Here is a 19,993-nt window from a genome sequence, read left to right on the forward strand (position 1 = left end):
TCACTTCAAAATTGAGGAAACTGACCAAGAAAAAAAGTCATAGCCCCAAAATGAAACAAACGAAATTTAAATTTTCTGATACCAAATTCAAGCTGGAAGGCATCCTCATAAAACACTCAAGTTCATTACTAGATTTGAAAAGCAAATTCAATTTATGATGTTTTTCTTTTATACACTGAAATTCACTTTTTGACTTGAAAACATTTTATTTAATTTATACAAATAACTACTAAATACAAAAAGTAGATTAAAACAAAATAGTTTTTTTTTTTTTTCTGGCAGAGTTTAAATGCACATAATGGATAATTCCGAAGAAAATGCATTTTCCCCACAGCGTTCAGGACTAAAACTCTACTGAAATCTTTGCTTCTAAATCAGTAATATATTCAGTGGTGTCACATGGGTAATGGCTAAATACGTTCTGCATAGGAACTGAAAAAAAGTTACAGTCTACACACATACAAATGTGAAGCATTTAAAATGTGAATTTAACTGATAATAAAAGAAAATGTCCATTTCAGAGTATAGTGTTAAAAACATTTCGGTAATAAAATCATAAGACCACATAAAAATAAGCTTTAACATATGCACAAAGCAGTTTTGTGAAAACTGCTTAGTGCACAAGTAATAAATAATTTGCAAAGTTGTGTATAAACAATTCCTAATGTTCAGCATCATTGTAAACATCAGCACATGTGTAAAATGCAGCAAAGTCTGACATTACATTTTGTTTTGCCAAATTGAATTCCTATTATCCAAAGACAGACCAGTGGAGTACGCAGCCAATGTTTTGGCAAGATGGGTCTTTAAACTTAAGAGTAACAGTGCAAGTAAGGAATGCAAAGAATCCCTAGTGCAATAAAGAAGAGAAGCACAGGCAATATTGCTGATTAAAAATTCACCACCTCCTTGAGTATCCCATAGGGAGTGCCTAGGAGACCTGTGAAAGATATGCAAAGCCACTGTCTTAATGCCCAGATCTCTCTTAGGATTTCTCTGTGTTCCTCCAGTTCCCTACCTTTGCAACAGTGTCTGTCCATTAGTCTCTGTAGTGTGAACAGTTGTGAAATGCCCAGTTCACAGTCATTGAGCGAGGTTAGGGTGGTTTTGGTGTCTCCCCAACACGTGGCTGGGTAAGATGGCAGCCTGTTCAAAGCAGTCGTTTGGGGAGAGAGACAGATGGATTCTGTTCTGATAACCAGTCAGGCCAGCCTTAGGTCCCAGCTGGACAATGACAACAATGTCAAATCTTCCTTCTTGACACCATGAAAATGTCAACAGTCAGTTTTCAATTTGTCTAGGGAATTATCGATTTTGGTCAAAGTCTTTTTGATACGCAGAGCTGTGAGTCTTGCGGACGGATTTTGATACCAGCATTCTTTCATCAGCTTGGCCAGAGAAGTTAATGTCTGAGGAGAGAAGAAACAAACACCACAGTGACAGTGGTTTTTTTAATTTTTTTTCGGGGGGAGGGGTGGTGGTGGCAGGGGGGAGAAGCTGGGTAGATGTATCAGCCATTTTGCAGAACTCTATAGGTCTTATGAAGTTAAAGTGGTGTCACTGCCATTATTTTTAAACAAATAATCAGGGCTCTAGACAAGGATAAAGAAGCCACTCTTGAGTTTCATCGTATCTGTCCTTTGGACTCTTAATACCACCAGATGACTATAAGAGGTCAATTACAGAGGGCCAAGCTGGGCCCCTTGATGGTTTTGTGGTGGTAAAAATGGCAATACTGACCCAGAGTTAATATTGAAATGTGCAGAAAGGGTCATTTCTCACTGTCTTAGATTTGCTACTAAAGAGCAGCAATAAGGATGTTCAGCATTGAACAACTTATGTTGGAATTTCACATATGCAGAGACAGGGAAAAGATTAAAAGCATCACTCAGTGCCTTGGTTTGCACATGAAACTTCGGTCCTAGGGCCAGAAGTATAGTAATGAGACTCCCAATTTTTGGAGCTAATCAGTAGTAGAAATTCTTGTGAGTACTGTCACTCATTAGTGAGCTCAATCAGCTATGGATCTTTCAAGAAAGAGACAATTTTCTGAACCTACTCAACAAGGTCTAAGGACCTTCCGCATAAAATAGGCAGAGAAAGCAATATAGCTGAGGCAGACCACTTAAGGACCATACCAGCTGAAACTTGAAAGCAAGCAAACAGCTGAGGATAGCTGTGAAACTAAGAAAGTAGCAATCTTACCGGGTCTGAGAACCATCTGTTGGGTATGTTTGGCCTCTGTTGATCCACACAGACCACCTTCCTCATATCTTCAAAACTTGGGTCATTGGGAACCACATCATAGAATGGTGGCTTGTAATCTTCAACAATACCTGCACGCATGGATAAAAATTATGTTGGCTTAGCAAGAGAGTAGAGGTTCCCTCGGGGTTCTTGTTGATGAGTGTCACATTATAATGTGACAGAAAAAGTACTGATCGCCTTCCTCATCACCTTTCTTAGACTTCAAGGTGATTCTAAAAGCTACAGGTAAGTAGGTCTTAAAATAAGTGGAGAACAAGGTGATAAATAAAAGCCCTGCAGAGAAACTGAAGAAAAATCATCATTAAAAGAAAATGTGACTACTTCTCATGTATTGGGTCAGCCAAAAAGTTCTTTTTTTTTTTTTTCCTCTTTAAGATGGCTCTAGTAAGCACTTAGTTGTCTTTAACTTCATCCAAAACAATTTTGTTAAGACTGTATTGTGATAGCTGTCATATCAGCATGCATTAAAAAAAAAAAAAAAACTTATCAAGATAACTATGGACAGACAGAAGAAACCACTTTGCCACAATGTGACAGGTAGGAGTACAGACACACGAGGGGGTTAGCTGGGCTCCCATGGGCAGCAGCTGAAGTTCGAGGGATATTTCAGCGGTCACATTCATTTATAGGAAACATAAGAGACATGCACTTCTCCATCTTTCAATTTTCTGAAAGAACATATTTAATAACCTGGTTTAATTTTTTTTGTTTAATCTAGCATAATAGCTAGCTATTCGGGGTAATTTGCCTGGCTAGCTTGGGAACAGTTAGGTGAAAGTGAACAGTAATGTTAGTTGGATTTTTCTATAAATGCAAAAGGAAAAAGTATGGCTAGATTTTTTAAAATAAAAGATCTAGTGATATTCAGCAATGAATTTTACTATGCAAAGCTGAAGTTTTCCTTATGTTTATATTTACCATATTTTAACCTTATTAACGACCCCATGTTTTAACAAAAGGGATCAAGTTTAAAAAGATCATTTAATTGACTACAGCTGGGACTTAGTCACATCTCTTCAACCATCAGTTAATTGTTGATTGTTTCCACCTGACATTGGTCATGTTTCTCCAGAAGAAAATAAACCTGGGATTAAACTCTAGCAGTCATGTGAAACTCCTCTGGTGCAGGAAAGCAATTATGATTTCAATCAATATAAAGTATACTCTGTACCTACTATGTGTGAGACTCCATATTAAATACTGAGGATGATAAAAGAATAAGACAGGTTTTCAGTTTTCAAGGAAGTCAACATCCAGTGGAGGATGAGGACAAACCCCCCACCTGTTTTGTTTTTTTGTTTTAAGATAATTAAAATATTAGTTTTAAAGGCCTCAAAATTTTTTCATGTAACTACTTACTTGACAATTTGAAAGGAAAAGATAGATGAGAAATTCTCACATATTTTACTTGTTGGTTCCTAAGTTTGCTCAGTAACCATTTTGATCCCTTAAACTGTGTGTACTAGAGTTTGTGTTTGGCACTAGGGATACAAAAATGAAAAAGATGCAATGTGGGTGATGAGGAGCAGGGAAATAGAAAAGGGAGATGAGAAAAAAAATTACATAGTAGCATTAGAGGCAGGGGCAGGGAGAGATGGTGGGGCATGGTACTCAGCAGGTCTCAGAGAAGAAAACACCTGTGTGGTTTATTAAGTACCAGACATCAACTGGGTATCACGATAGCACAAGTCGTCTTTCCGGAAGCTAGGGCTTGGGCAGACATAGAAAGGTAATGAGTTTCCAGGGCAGAGAAGAGGGTGTGGAAGAGAAAATACAAAGGAGAGGGGACATTGAAGGCTGGGGGCAGAGCAGAGGAGAAAGTGGAGCAAAGACGAGGAGTTGCAAATGATCCTCATCCTTAGAGCTGGAGAGATGAAGGGAAGTCTCTGTGGCTGAAATCAGGCGCACTTGGGTGGTGAAGGCCAAGGTCAGCCTGTGGATGACCTGTGTTCTTACAGTAGTGTGTTCCTTGTTTCTGCCAGGAAGTGACAACTATCTGGGTAGCCAGGCAAAAAAAGTGAGCTCTGCATCCTTTAAAGACAGTGCCCAATGAACAACTGCCAAGTCATGAGCCCACAAAGAGGACAATGTGAATTCTGGAAAAGTGACTAAAATTACAAAGTACTTCGAGTGCCAAGTGGATGGTACAAACAACAAAGGACACAGGAATGCAGGGAAGAAGAGCTCTCCATGGCAGTCAAGGGAGGAGGAGCCAACAGGCCCTGCTGTTCCACGCAAAGCTGCTGGCGTGACTCCGAGGGCTGAGAAGGAAATCAGAGGAATTATTCATTACCTGCTCCCCCACAACTTTTGGCATGAGTATCTGATTTATACAATCATTTTTCCCTGGGCATATGTCTAATTGCAAGTTTTCTCTTCTCTTTGGCAAATCTATTTTTTACCAAACAACATCCCTACCACTGACTGGCAGCATGGCTCTGAACAAACCCTTTACTGCCATGACTGAGTTCCAATACCTTCGAAGTACACATCCCGAAGCTGACACACAGATAAACAAGAAAGTCCTCGATAGTACCTCAGAGAGCACGGTAGCCAAAGAGGTCTTTCCGAAATGCAAGTCTCCAGAAACAAGGCTTTCCTCGTGATCCTCCCCAGGCCTTACTTAGACCTACCCGCTTGAGAGCTGCATCTGGGACCTACAGGTCTCTCTGCTTCAAGTCTTCCCCTCCATCATATGCCTCTTCCAGCAATACAGGGTTAGGAGAAAAGCAAGGGATAAGCTCATTATGTCCCTCCTCCATGTGTACGCCATCAGTGTTGCCTGTGGGATGGCTGGTCCTCATAGCCCAGTAATGACCATTCCACACCACTGTCTTCCTTCACATACCTGGGCTTCGGCCACAGGAATTACGTACAGTTGCATCAACAGCACACCTTTATGACTTCCCACAGCTCTTCCTTTTGCCTGGGATACCAACCATCATCATTGTCTGACTTTACTTCTCATTTGTACCTGCACATGCCCCCAATCTTGCTCAACTGAGTAGCTCCCATTCATCTCATTTATGACTCAGTTCATGCCTTCTCTCTGAGAACACTCTCCCACCTTGTTGCCACAGCTCCAGGCCCCGAGACAAAGTTCACTGTCTACCCTGCACTCAGTCACCTCCTTGTATACCGCAATGGCTTATACTAGTAATTTATATTAATCTGTTCAACTAAAATGTAAGCATCTTTAAAATGGATTTTTTATTTTTGGTTCACTGCTTCCAAGAGCATAACACTATACCTAGTATATTATAGACATTAAATACATATTAGTTAAGTGAATATTGATTATATGTTCATAATTCTCTGTCCAAACACTTGAGATTTAGATGTGGTTTTAGAATTTGGGTCTTTTTACATTTTACAAAGGTAATACGAGGCACACACTATCTTTGATGTGATACCTTAGCAGAATCAGAGGGATACTCCACAACCAAACACATTTCTGCAGATATACATGAATAGTAACACTAAATGGAATAAAAGCTATGGGCAGACTCCTGTCAAGTGAGGTAAAGTCTAACTGTTAAATGAATTCGGCTAATGTGTTCTGTCAATGAGTTCTGAAAGTTTTTGGGTTTCAAAGCTTTGATATTTCTAAATTGCCAAATGTAAGCTTATTCACAAGTATTTCCTAGTCCCCACCTGATAGAGATACAGTTTATCCAAGCAAAAATTTTTCTGTGAGATATAAATACTTTTGACACGTTTTACCACTGGATTCCAGCACAAAATAACCCAAGCCAGCAACAGTGAAATAAGAGTGTGTCCACACAGCCCTCGCTGGGCACCAGAGGAAAACACATGTAGTATCAGAGGGAAAGATTAGCACAAGGAGAGGCGGGGAAAGGAGCTGAGCCCTTTATACAAGGGACCTCCATCCTTCTCTTGTTCCCAATGGAACAGTAATAGCACCCACGGCTGTGTGACAAGAGCACTAACCAGGTGCCAGACACGCACTGGGGTGCTTTACACATGTTATCTCATTTAATCATCAGACTCGCTGAAGTAGATACTACTATTTACCAATATTTTTATGGATGATGAAACTTATGTACGTTATCAATCAGAGAGTGTGATCCAAGAACGTGTGAATGGTGACATTTCTCTGTCTCTGGTAGCCAGGGGAAGCTCTGCCCACCTGGACAGAGGGCACCCCTCTTTCAGGTGTCCATGTGTGGTGCTTTAGCCCTAAGGGGAAGGAGACACAGCAAGGAAAGATGGAAACGCACTGCATTGTGTGTGGCAACCAAACACGATGAAGGAACATCTATGTCCTATGTTTTTAAATGTGTTTGCCTATACCACCTGCGTACACTGGCTTTTCAAAAATTCTGCCATATATTCTGAGGGGAACCCTAGCACTGAATTCTCTCTGGGCACTTTTAAGAATAACTGAGTTATTGATAATAGGGAAGTGTATCTGTCACAGATATGAGAAATTATATGACATTTGAATCATAGTGAAACTTTGTGTTAAAATACAGTAGACTGTGAGCCCCCAAAAGGCAAGAGACTCTGGCCGCTGGGATGATGCTATAGGCAAAGACACGCTTAAGGATGGACAGTAAAGATTATTCTGTTTAGTTTTTAAATCCATAAGCGGACAACCACAGTATTAGAGCATCAGAACTATGGAGTTCCTGTATATGGGGATCCAAACAAGGTCTAACACAGAAGGCTGAAGCTCCGAAGAACGGACTCCTCAACTCAACAGAACAGATGCTGAGGGCTGCTTGGAAGCGGCTGGTAGACGCTTCGATCAGACCACACGTAAATGGCACAAGCCCACAGTTACAATGTTCCCACTTATCTACAGAATCCCTACATAAAGTTCTTTCTCACACTGCACTGAACTCAGGTAACCAGGAACAAATGTGTCCACAGAACCATAAAAAGAGGAAAAGAATACTACAAGAGAAGTAGCAAAAGTCTAGGAAGAATGGCTAATGCCTAAGACTCTTAAGGGAGAAATGGACCCCTTAGCAACCTGAATGCAAGTTTCACCTAAAGTAGCAGGACACAAGTCATGGACATTCGGCTTGGATAGGCTCTGTCAACATCCTGGGGCAGTCCTTACCGCCTGGCCTGGGTGAAACTGATGTAATGTATTCTATTTTGACAAAAGACCTCAGAGTACTGGCCCTGATCCAGCACCATCAGCATCACCTGGGGCCCTGTCTGAAAGGGACATTCTTGTCCCACCCTAGACCGACTGAATCAGAAACTCGGGGTGGGCCAGCATCTTGTGTTCTGGGTGATTCTGATGCACACTCCAAACAACCTTGCCTTAAACTCATATACAAAATCCACACAGTAAAGGTGATAAAACCATTTCCTTCCTATCAATCTAAATTCAGTGTCAAACCTAACGTGGAAAGGAAAATCAAAAAAACACTATTGAGAAATTTTTAGATGTGAACTGGACTTAACTCTTCTTTCCAGTATAGAAACAGAATGAGGTTTGTTATGAGTAGCAAATAAATGTAAAATTCCAATAAAAATATAAAATGCAACATATTTTTATATTCATAGTCCACTTGAGGATCATACTGTTCCAGGAGCACTACCTGGTCATCAATTTTTATAATGGACTCAGGGAACTCAAAGGATGCACAAGTATAATGAACTTCTGAAGATAAGATATTCATATGTTTCAATGAGGTATATTTTATATGCAATAATTTCAAATATATATATATTTTAATGACAGTTCCTAAAGCTCGTAAAAAAGTGAAATGCATATATCACACTCTGGGGTGAGTGGGATATTGTGAATTAGTAGAACTCTTATGCAAAGCAATTTGGCAATATGTGTCAAGCCATAAATACATCCATACACTCTGACCTATTAAAGCTACTTTTTTTTTCCAGATTAAGAATCAGTTCCCCAAATGAAAAAGTTTTATAAACAAAGATGTCTACTATAGGCCCCAAATGGAGGAGACAGGATGTCTATCAATATAGAATTAGTTAATAAGATATCATGTAATCATTTAAAATAAAAACAGACTACTTAACAACATAAAAAAACACACAAAAATGGAAAAAATGATTCAGAATTGTATCTGTACTATTACACTTAAGTCAAAAATATATGCATAAAGAAGTGAAAAGGAACATGAATGTTGGAATGTAAGGGCAAAATTTTTCTTAATTTTTTTCCTACTCTACTCATTTCTTTCTATTCTGGGGCAGTAATAACTAAGATGTTAATATTAATAAAATAAGTTTACAAGTTTAGGTTTAAATATTTTCTGGATGTGTGTGCACGTGTTGCATGCATGTGAACACATGAATATTTATGGAGAAGAGGGACTCGAGGAAAAAAAAACAGGAAAATATCAAATTAGTCATTGCCAAGGGCAAGCAGCTAATTTTAAATGAGCTCCCCCTAAAAATCAAACCACAACACAGAACAGAAGCTAAATCCCCAAAATTTTAGGAACCGGAAAACAATCTAAATGATGACATAAGGGAGAGCTCAGTAAATCAAAAAACAACCAAAATAGTCTCTTCTAGCCTTCGTCATTAAAAATAATAATAGTAATAATAATAATAATGTTAAATGCGGGACAGATCACGCAAACTACCTTTTGTTGAGCTACGCTTTGAAACCGATGACTCTAATCTCACATCGAACATTAATCATAGCTGATCTTTCAGAGCCATGTGGGTTTCTGCCTCTGACACAGGAAACTAGTTTGCAACATGAGTTCTTACACAGCCCAGATCCCAAGTTTCTGCCAAGCTCAGCTTTCATCTCAGAGGCCTGCCTGGCACCGCTCCAGCACACCCACAGCTGGATTGCTACGATCCGGGCTCTGGAATAGTAGCTTTCTCCTGGTTTGGAGTGAGTTCCCCATCACACGGTTTATTATGACACTGATCCTTCCCTAAGATGTCTGTCAAGATAAACTAATTAGAAGGAGCTTTTCACTTCCAAGGAGCTCAAGAATTATTGGGGAGGGGGAGGAGGAAATAAAGTTGATGTGCAATTTCAGGCGAAGTTCAGAACCTTATAAATCAGCAAAACAGTCTCACTGTTGCAAACAATTCTCAAGGCGCTTGATGGCACAAAATGCAAGTCAGTAGCTCCCCATGCTTGAGAAATAATTACCAAGAAAATGTTCATGACTCCACTTAAAAAAAAAGTATTTTAAAAGAACTGTCAGGTTACAATGCACATATGTTTATGTTTAATCTGAAACATTAGCTTTGAGATCCTTAGAGAGTTTTTTAAAAGCAAATACGCTGCTGCCAGGATAAAAAAAAAAAAAGCTACCACGAAGACACACCAATCTTAATACTGCACACTAAACTGTATTAAGTTACCCCGATCCACTTCCCTCTCAGAACCTCCTATTCTCTGGCTGTGTATTCATGAAAACTATGATTGCCCCAAGAATTTCAATCCTTACAAGAAAAAATCAGTGGAAGGTGGGATGGGGCACAGATGTTATAGACATCATGCGTTATTTCTTTCATACTTCAAAGCCAAGATTCCAATGGGTCACAGGTGGGTGAAGTATCTTTTGGAAAGAAATATTAATCTAAATATATGGCACTGTCTTCTGTGTTCCTGGAACAATTTCAGACACATTCTCTGTGAACTAAGATTTGCAGTTGTGAAGATATTTTCAGTTGTGAAGAAGCTGATTTAGTCGACATAAAAATTCTGCTACAATAACCACTTTTTGGGTAGATGGGGCATTTGTAATGTCAAAGAGTAACTTAGTGCTTTCAGAATACAATGTACTTGAAGTAAAGTTCAACAATGTATTTGTGGCTGATTTGGACCCATGAAAGACAAGAGTAAGAGCTTATTATAGGGGACACCAGGAAAAATGACTGACATATGATTCCGTAACTACCAAGGAGAGACCATTTCATAAAGCCGACTTACAAGAGTAGCAGCACAAGCCACCCTTTTAGGGCCTCCTGAATTTAAACTTCACTTACATAGCCTGCTTCTTACAAAGGAGTGAATTCTGAAATGTACAACCTGACCCTTTTCTCAATCACCTAAGCTTAAGTAAAAATATCTAAAATAGCAGAAGGATTCACCCTTAAATTTACTTGAACACTCTCCACATGTTAAACCTCACTTGTGAGAAGAGCAAAGAAGGTGGGAAGGTAGGAGAGGCAAAACAGTAAATGAAGGGAGGCAGGGAGGGAAAAAAAAGGATATATGGACCAATCAGAAGAACAAAACAAGGAATAACTCATCTCTTCCAGAAATATTCCTTTCAACCATCATTTCCTCTTGTGCAATGGAAATACAATGCCTGTACATTTCACCTGCCAGTCATAAATTAAGCATAAATGCCAATAGCTTGACAGATAGGAGTAAAGGAAAAATGTGGACGTAAATATTCCTTTTGCCCTCTTAAGGGTAGCAGAATCAGTAGGACTTGAACAAGGACAATATTATATTATATTAGATCAGATACCTACCATTGCTCACCATTCGCCTGGCCACTTCCCACAAGACAAGTCCAAAAGCCCAAATATCGACTCTCTTGTAAGAATCAAAACAATCCACTTGGATGGTTTCATCTAGAACTTCAGGGGCCATGTAGCGTTTGGTACCCACACGTGGGTTGTTCCCCACATCAAGCTGATTGGTGCTCTGGGAATGCATGACTGCCAGGCCTAAAAGGGAGAAGACAATGGCGTTAACCAGCTCACTTCCATTCTCAGAGAGCTGCAGGAGAATTTTAAACCAACCCCCATCACAAGCACCCTCTTGTGGTACCCAGGTCAAGTTTGCATCACACTTAAAAGTAATCTCTGGAATTCCCGTTGTGATGGCTTCTATGAGGGCAGGAAAATGGACTACTGTCATAAACATTCTAAGGCTATTAGGTTAACATATATATAAATGTCTGAGACAAAAATTTCAAGGTAAATAATGAACTAATACACCAAACCAAGATGAGGCTGATGTTTGAAGTCCACAGAAAAACAGGCTCACATCTCAAATGGGAGCCTCAAAGTGGCTTAACAAGAAGCAAATTATCCTCTCAAGCTCCACCACAGCTCCCACTAGGCTGCAAACACAAATTTCAAATGCTGCGAGACAGAATTTGAGGTAATTTATCACTACAGAAAGGGCTGCTCCACCCCTCAGGGATGAACTGCTCACCTGAACACCAATGCTGACCAAACCCATAGGCCTTTCTCTACAGTCCCATGTACAGAAAACATTAAAATGGACTTCAATTCAAAGCACAATTTCATGTTAAATGGTTTTGAAGCACTTTCCTAAAACCATGACTCATTTCAGAATTCCATAGTTAATTAGAGAGACCTGGCATTCCTCACAGATCGGGGGATTAGACAGATATGTGCATAGCTTATTTGCAAATGAAATTACCTTTTGATACACATGCAGACCAACTGAAAATGATTCTTGTGACACCCAAAATAATTAATTGTGCTGAAGTGGAACAAGCAAACCTTTGCAACCCAACAATCCTTTGGGGATCCCTCAAGCCACCTATGGAGAATGCTTCTCCTCCCACTCCACAGCTCTGCATGTGTGGGATGACAGTATACAGTGCCAGGGAGAATAGCACATTGTTATCTCAGCCTCAAAAATTAGCAAAGGTATTGGCAACTGCATTAGACTAAAGCAGACTGGTCTCCCTTTCCCTTATTTTTATCATCAACCCCAAGTTTCCATGGCCACTGTGAACACTTCCCAAATCATACAGGCCCCTCCAGTACAGAACAGTCAAAATAACAGAGTATTGAAAAGGTGCAGTTTAAATAGAGCATGGAGGTAATAACTGCGCTGATTTAAAAATAAGTCCACAAGTGTTTTCAAACTTTTCCCGTTGAGAGGTGAAGCTGAATTCCCCACACCTTGAATGTGGGCTGGACTATCCGGCAGAACATGATATATAGTATTCCCTCACTTATCATGGGTATTACATTCTAGACCCCGCCCCCACGACAGGTGAAAATTCGCAAAGTAGGAACCATACATTTATTTTAGTATTTATATATATATTTAAGGCTTTATAAACTCTTCCCACACACTTATAAACCGTTCCCAGTCCCTTATTACCCTTTCCCATTCCCTTATTAACCTTTTCCACACTTTTATAAACACTACTTATGTTCTTAAACATATTCTACACTCTTAAACCTACGTAACTTTAACAACATATGCATACAGTACCGCAAAATCCCGCAATATAGCGAAAAATCCGCAATAAATAATATAATATTTTTAAAAATCCCGCGATACCGTGAGGTCGCAATAAGTGAACCGTGATATAGAGAGGGACTCCTGTATCTTCAAAATTAGGACATATAAGCATTATGGTTTCCTGACTGCTCTCTCAGCTCACTCATCATGTTATGAGGACACTAAAACAGCCCTGTGGAGAGATCCACATGACAGGGAGCTGAGACCTCCCAGCAGAGCCATGTGAGTGGGCCATCTTGGAAGTTCCTCCAGCCTAATCAGGCCCTCAGATGCCTGCAGACCCTGAGCCAGAGCCATAGAGCTAAGTCATTCCAGGTCCTCCCTCCCAGGACTGTGTGAGATAATAAATGTATTATTCTAAGTTGCTAAGTTTTAGAGGTAATTTGTTACCCAGTGATAGATAATTATTAAACTATATTAAAAAGACAAAGCAAATGCAATGTGTGAACCTTGGCTGAATTCTTGTTTGAAAAAACTGGAAAAATATGAAAATGAACATCAAATGATATTAAAGAATTATTAACTTTTAGATGTGATATACTGTGATTGCAAGAGATATATTTTAAAGTATTTTTAGTGACGCATTCAGAAAACTGAGAGGAATGTGATGTCTGCAACTTATTTTTAAATGAATTAGCAAATATATACACAGCCTCATACAGATTTTTTTTAAAATGGCAAAATTTAAAACAGATGTTAAATCTAGATGTCATAGATATGAATGGTTATTATAGTTTTCTTTCAAACTTTCTATATGTTTGAATTTTTTATAATAAAAAGTTAGAAAAAATAAATAGAATACTAGCATTTGTACTAAAATACTGGTATTTTTCAGTATTAATAGAGCATGATTTCTAACAAGCAATCCTTAATTTCTGGGTATAAAGTAAAAATTACATACGAAATGTGGTCTTACAGGCACTACGTCCTGTACTATGGATCTACTTCCCTGAACAAGGGCCCTTTCACACAGATTTTTGCACAAAGCTATGTATACAGAAGAAATGCAGCTGACGAATTAACTTAGTAAACTTACTGCAAAACTCCTTCCACCGCCTCCCCAACAAGTCCCATAAAGCAATGTCAATTTGTCCATCTTCCCTAGACCACTGAACTATAACAGCAGCTACAATTTAAACACTTAGTGTTTCCTAAGTGTTTACAATGCTTTCTGAATCTTATAAGAATCCTGTGAGGTAGACATAACTGATTTAGTAACATGAACAATACATAAGCACACTATTATGAACATTGCAGTATACAGTGCACAGCGTCAAGCACTGAGGCCCCCTTGCTAAGCCTCCCACCTTTGCATGGCGTGTGAGCAGGCCAGCTCTCAGGGCACGTAAATAGGTGGATGAAAAAAACCTGCACAGAAATACGGGGCGAATAACTAACTAGGGAACCCAAATTACCCTGGCTCCAAAAGCCACAGCCCAGCCATAAAAGTCTTCTACACCACAGTCAGAACTGCCCACAGACACCATGAGAGCCATGCCCTTTCAGTGCTACCCTAAATAGTTTCTCCTCATACTTGGAAAGCATTGTAAAATGATTTCTCGGCATGAAAGAAAAGACTTCAAAGGGATCCAAAAAGCAATCAATTTTCCTGACATGTCAAATGCCTTATGTTTAAGAACAAACAAAAATAATTTCATCATTTATATAATACTGTCTATGCCCTTACCAGTCTAACAATAACTACAATGATATGAGTATAAACCATTTTTTAATCAAGTAGAGTGAGGACTGCCTACAGTCCACTGAAATGAATAACTAATATTACAACTCAGTTCTCATTAGCATAATCATTTAACCAATATTTCATGGGTCTAGGATGAATATGGCTTTATATACAATGTCACTATAAATAAAAATAATCTTATTTATAATGCAATTCAGGCTGCACTGAGCATTACCCTAACACCATAAGAATGACACATCCTAGCAGGGCAAGTGGTAGTTTGGGGATTTTTTTTTTCCCCCTCTTTCTTGACTGATAATTTTCCATGGATATAGAAAAACAACTTTAGAACTATTTTTAAGACAAACTCACTCCATGTGCTATTTATGTGAACCCACTTTGTGTAAAGCGTTGTGAAATCAGAATGCAATAGTACAGGCGTCTCTGAGCATGGGCTGGGCTCGGACTGGCTGAAGGAGCATGAGTCTAGGATAATGGGGAAGTCTGTGTCTCGACAGAGATTTGGATTTTACAGCATTTGTCAAAACTCTGAGAATGTATACTTAAAATTTGAGCATTTCCCATGAAATTTAAATTTTGCCTATAAAGAAAAAAGAAACAAATAATGAACTCTAGTAAATGATACAGTGGTATACATGCTGAAGTCTTCAGAGGGAAGAGCTCATTTGTCTGCAATTTACACTGAAATGTATCAAAGATTAAGAAGGATTCATGAATGGGGGGTAGACAGATATGTGATCAAGCTTAAGAACAGTAAAATATTAATGGGAGAATATACGTAGTTGAGATATAGTTGTTCATTATGAAGTTCCTTCATTTTGTCTGCATGCTTGAAATTTTTCACAACAAAATTGTTGGGAGGGAAAAGACACAACCTTGTTAACGTGGGTATACAACAGAAGTAAAAACAGTAATTTAAAAATATTTCTAAAAATTTACCCAGATCTGCTATGCAACACTGTCCATTCTTCTTAACCAGGATATTTTTGCTTTTTAAATCTCGATGAGCAATGGCTGGTTTCCCTTGGGTCCCAAATATCTCTATGTGCAAATGCGCGAGACCACTAGCTATGGACAGCACTATTCGCAGGCAGCTAACTGTATCCAGAGTAGTAAGCTGAAGGTAGTCGTACAACGATCCCATTTCATGGTAATGTGTGATTAACCACAACTGGGTACTAGAGTGTCTTGACGTCATGTCTGAAGCAATGAAACCTGGAAAGAGCAAGAACAAAATTAACAGGCATGTGATAATCCCACATTATAACTTTTAGTATCCAGAAATCCTGTAGCAGACATCCTCTGTAACAAAAAATAATCTAACCAACTGCTATGAAAAATTTACAGAAGCATCTACAAAGAAAACTAATAGTATCTATTCCTTAAAAGGGTACTGCTACTGAAGAGGAAAATTTCACATTTATTTCCATGATAAAATATCTTTTAAAAAAATATTTTACACTGCATTAAGATTCAAACAGGAATAATATTTTTGTGCTTACCCATAACATTAGTACCAAACACTTCATTATACTGATATTCCAAGTACAGATCATTCATCAACTACTCAAAAAGAACAGAAACCTGGAACCTAAACATCTGTGTTCTTGTCCTACATCTGCCTGCGATTTGCTGTATAATACAGACAACTCATTAGGCTCTTTGGAGTCCCACTGCTCAGTTGTAAAATAAAAAGGTCAGTTTATATTAAATGATTGACAGAGTCACCAAATTAAAAAAAAGAAACCAATGAAATATAACAAGCATCTATGATGCTCTGTGTCAGCCACACAGGAAAACCAAGATGGCAGTGTTTGTTAGCTGGAGAAGGTGACAGATAGAAAAAGAAAAAAATTACAACATAATGTGAAAAGTACTATAATATATACCTGCAAAGCATACCTATGTATTATACCAGATGTTATAATAGGTTTCTATCAGGAAATGACAACTGGTCTTGAAGAAAAGTGAAATATTGACAGATGTATATAAAGAGGTAGGAAGAAATTTTTCTAGATATTCTTCAGGGACTTGTGAGCACACTGAAGGAACTGCAGAAGTCAGAAGCACTTTCTAACCTATGGAATAAATTATGAGATGTGTGCTTGTCTTTTTTGCTATAAAAGTGCTTAGCTAGTAATACTCTTCTCTTCATATTATATAATAATATTCTTCTATATATTACATAGGAAGAATAATGCTAGAAAAGCACTTTTTGCTTTTAATATATATTATATGTGATATATAACTATACACCCAATTGTAATAAAATAGATTTTATAACATAGGTATACATACTATTATACTATATCATATATATTAACCTTATGGACAGTAAAGTTTGGGAGACATGCATAGAAGATAAAATTTTTAAAAACACAGGTATGGCTTGAGGAAGAATTAAATGACTTGTGAAAGTGTAAAGTAAAAGAAAAATACATAAAATGCCTTCCCATCTCATAGTAAGTACTTTGTATAAAATGTATGCAACTTTCTCATATATTTTCTCATGGTATTTTCCTCAACAGACCAGTAAGATATATATCATTATACTCATTTTAGAAATAATGAAGTTGCTGCTGGGAGATGCCAGGAATCGCAAAGCTATTGAACTGCAACCAACCCCAAGTTTGGTGCCTGTTCTGGTACTGCATACCTCACACAAAGCTCTGGGAACAAAGAAAGGTCTTCTATTTGATCGGCATCATCAATAGAAGCAGCTATCCATTATTGAGCACTAACAATGTGCCAAGCATTTCACATGCAATCCTCCAACAACTACATGAAGTAGGTAGATTACATTCCTGACATTAAGGGCAGTAATGGTCCCTGGCAGTCTGGCTCTAGAACTCTACGCCCAAGCAAGTTGCTCCTCGGAGAAAGACATTTGTATCCATGAAACATCTGTAAAGTGAACTGAATAACATTTCCACACTTTGATTTCCTACCCCTTTCTCCCGCTTCCTCTGGGATGGTTTCCACAGCTAGTCTTAGTCTCTCACTCTCTAGTCCGTCTTGTCTCCACATTCCTGTTTCTCCCGAAGCCCTTAACTGGCCATAATATGAATTAAAATGTGTACTTACACATTAATAATTCTTACTCAAGGAAATGTTTCTGCTTGGTCATTTTAAGTCAAATATTAATCTTTAATGACTTTCTCAAAAGTAAATACCCCAAAATATAAAAGCACCATTCAAAATCAATTAAATTATTGTGGCATACTTGTATAGCCTCTACTGATTTCTCTCAACCTTCGATTAAAAAAATAAGTGACAAATAAATATTTATTCTCTCACCTTCCGTAAGTCCCCTAGGTCTTAAAAAAGGATTTTTGTCTGTCCCATTAATTATGGTCTAGACCAGCAATTTTCAACCTGTGTGCTATAAGAATTTTATTTATTTATTCATTTATTTAATAGTTATGACAATTTTTAAAATCCTCACCCAATGATATATTTATTGATTCTAGAGAGACATGAAGGGAGAGAGAAAGAAAGAGAGAGACATTGATTGGTTGCTTACCCTCACATGCACCCCAGCCAGAAATCAAACCCACCACCTAGGAATGTGCACTGATCAGGAATTGAACCCACAACCTTTCGGTTTACAGGAGAACATTCCAACCAACTCAACCACACTGGCCAGGACTACTGCAAGAATTTTTAAAACATACAACACCTGACCTCTTTTCCCTTAGATTGTCAAATAAAAAATGACAACAGCCAACACAACAATAGCCGTCTGGTGTGAATGCCCTGTCTTGAACTATAAATATATAGGTCATATAATAGAGTTGCATCTTATTGGTCACATTGTATAATAAGGTTGTGTCTGATTGGTTAATTCTTGGTACCAGAAATCTGTGTACACAAGTATAGGCACCTGGTTTTTAAAAAGTCACTTTGAAGCAAAAAGGGTAAGTAATTAGTATTATTGTTTTTTTGTAACTCGATCAAAATTATACCTATTTTTGTCAGATTGGCAAAATAATATTCTTTGGTGTGCTGCAGAATTTTAGTAATTAGTTTATGTGTGCCATGATGAAAAAGGTTGACAATCACTGCTCTATAACTTCAGGAAAAATAACTTCTAAATAAGCAAGATTTTTTAAAAACTATATTTTCAGGTGTGAATTATATTACTATATTCTCTTCAAAAATGCTAAAGCATTTTTAATAAGATATTTGCATTTTAAGTGAAAGAGCTCTGTCTGTGGAGCTTGAACAGGTGCCTATAAGTTGGAACTCTGGCACAGCCGCTGGGCGTGTTCATAACAAGGAGAGAAAGTGAATGGGGCAGAAGCCTCTTATTAAACAGTCAAAGTCATCCTCCCAGGCTCCTCAAAAGCTGAAATAAAACCCAAAATCTTAAGTGAAGTAATCAGTGCTCCTTGGGAGCCTCTGACTGGCAACTCTCCCAGGAAGCAGGCCCTGGGCAGCTCTGACAGCTGAGCACTGCGACCGCCACACAGCGGAGCACGGGGATTGAGTGTCGGCTCGGGAGCTGAAATACACAGTTCCCGCGCTGGTTCCATAGTTCCCAAGCCAGGTGATCTCACACAGGTCACAGAAATTCTCCACCTTGGTTTCCTCATTTATAAGACAAGGATAACATCATTGTATACTTTAAAAGGTTATTGTGAGAATAAAAGAACCACTAGATATGAAATACCTCGTATGATGCCTAACACATAGTAAGTGATCAAAAACAGTTCGTTATTATTATATTTTAAAACAGCCAGCCCTGGCTGGTGTGGCTCTGTGCACTGAGCACCAACCTGCAAACCAAAGGGTCATCAGTTCGATTCCTAGTCAGGGCACATGCCTGGCTTGCACACCAGGTCCCCAGTTGGGGACATGCAAGAGGCAACCACACAAGTGACGTTTTTCTCCCTCTCTTTCTCTCTCCCTTCCCCTCTCTCTATAAATAAATAAATAAAATCTTTTTAAAAAACAGTCCAGGGTTCAATTAAAACCACAGCAACTTTGTAACTTAATATCTTTCGTGGATAGTTTCCTTTATTTCCCATTAATCTCCAGAAATTACAATTGATTACAATGTTAGGCAGTACCTTTGCGGAATATGAGAGGGTTCTGGAGATGGAGGCTGGTGACTGGTTATACAATGTGAGCATACTGAGTTACACTAAGCTATACACTTAATGTGGTTAAAATGGTAAATTTCATGTTATGTATACTTCGCAATTTTTTTAAAAGAGTGTAAGATAACACTTTGGAGTAAAATTCGCAACCTCTTTCGTTTTAGCAGTGGAGAAAAAAATGTGCAGAAACATGCAATTTTGGCCCAGAGTCATACAGTGCTGGGAGTAGAAACCATTTTCCCACATTTCCAGACCACTCTTCCTGCCACTACACAACAGAGCCTCCCCTTGCTCACTTCTCTGTTGACTTCTGTACCAGACACAGCAAAAGGAAGGGCTGAAGTCCAAACTAGCCCATTTGAAAGATCCTGGTTTACAAGTTTAATTAGGAGGATAAACAATGAGGGCTCAGAGTTTTATACGTATGCATGTGTGTATATGTATATGTGTTTACGTATTTGTTTATGTAATTTATTTATGTATTATGGGTGGCTAGAGTTAGCAATACTCAAGGGTAGGGGGAAATCACAATCTGATATTCAAAACACAATATGCTTTTAATGGAGAAGAAAATCATCACAGAAAGCCTTAAAGTCTTCTCATCCAGAAAACTGGTAAAGCAGGGAAAGAAGTTTAAGAAAAAAGGTTGTGCATTTCTACAAGCTTTCTCAATTAAGAGGTCTACAATAA

General features: G+C 38.4%; 1 protein-coding gene across 5 annotated transcripts in view; it reads right to left on the minus strand.

Moving 5' to 3' along the window:
• Nucleotides 1–266: 266 nt before the first annotated feature.
• Nucleotides 267–19,993, minus strand: part of ACVR1 (activin A receptor type 1) — a 125,460-nt gene continuing 105,733 nt past the window's right edge. For all 5 annotated transcript variants that reach the window (XM_090280091.1, XM_090280081.1, XM_090280100.1 and 2 more), the window contains 4 exons: nucleotides 15,141–15,416; nucleotides 10,735–10,932; nucleotides 2,206–2,336; nucleotides 267–1,409 (listed from right to left, as the gene is read on the minus strand). In XM_090280091.1, the coding sequence (XP_090136217.1) occupies nucleotides 1,275–1,409; nucleotides 2,206–2,336; nucleotides 10,735–10,932; nucleotides 15,141–15,416 (740 nt within the window). In that variant the 3' untranslated portion in view covers nucleotides 267–1,274. The remainder of the gene's footprint in view (nucleotides 1,410–2,205; nucleotides 2,337–10,734; nucleotides 10,933–15,140; nucleotides 15,417–19,993) is intronic.

This window comes from Furipterus horrens, unplaced genomic scaffold (genome assembly GCF_987537825.1).
Source record: "Furipterus horrens unplaced genomic scaffold, mFurHor1.1.pri manual_scaffold_1, whole genome shotgun sequence".
NCBI lineage: Eukaryota > Metazoa > Chordata > Mammalia > Chiroptera > Furipteridae > Furipterus > Furipterus horrens.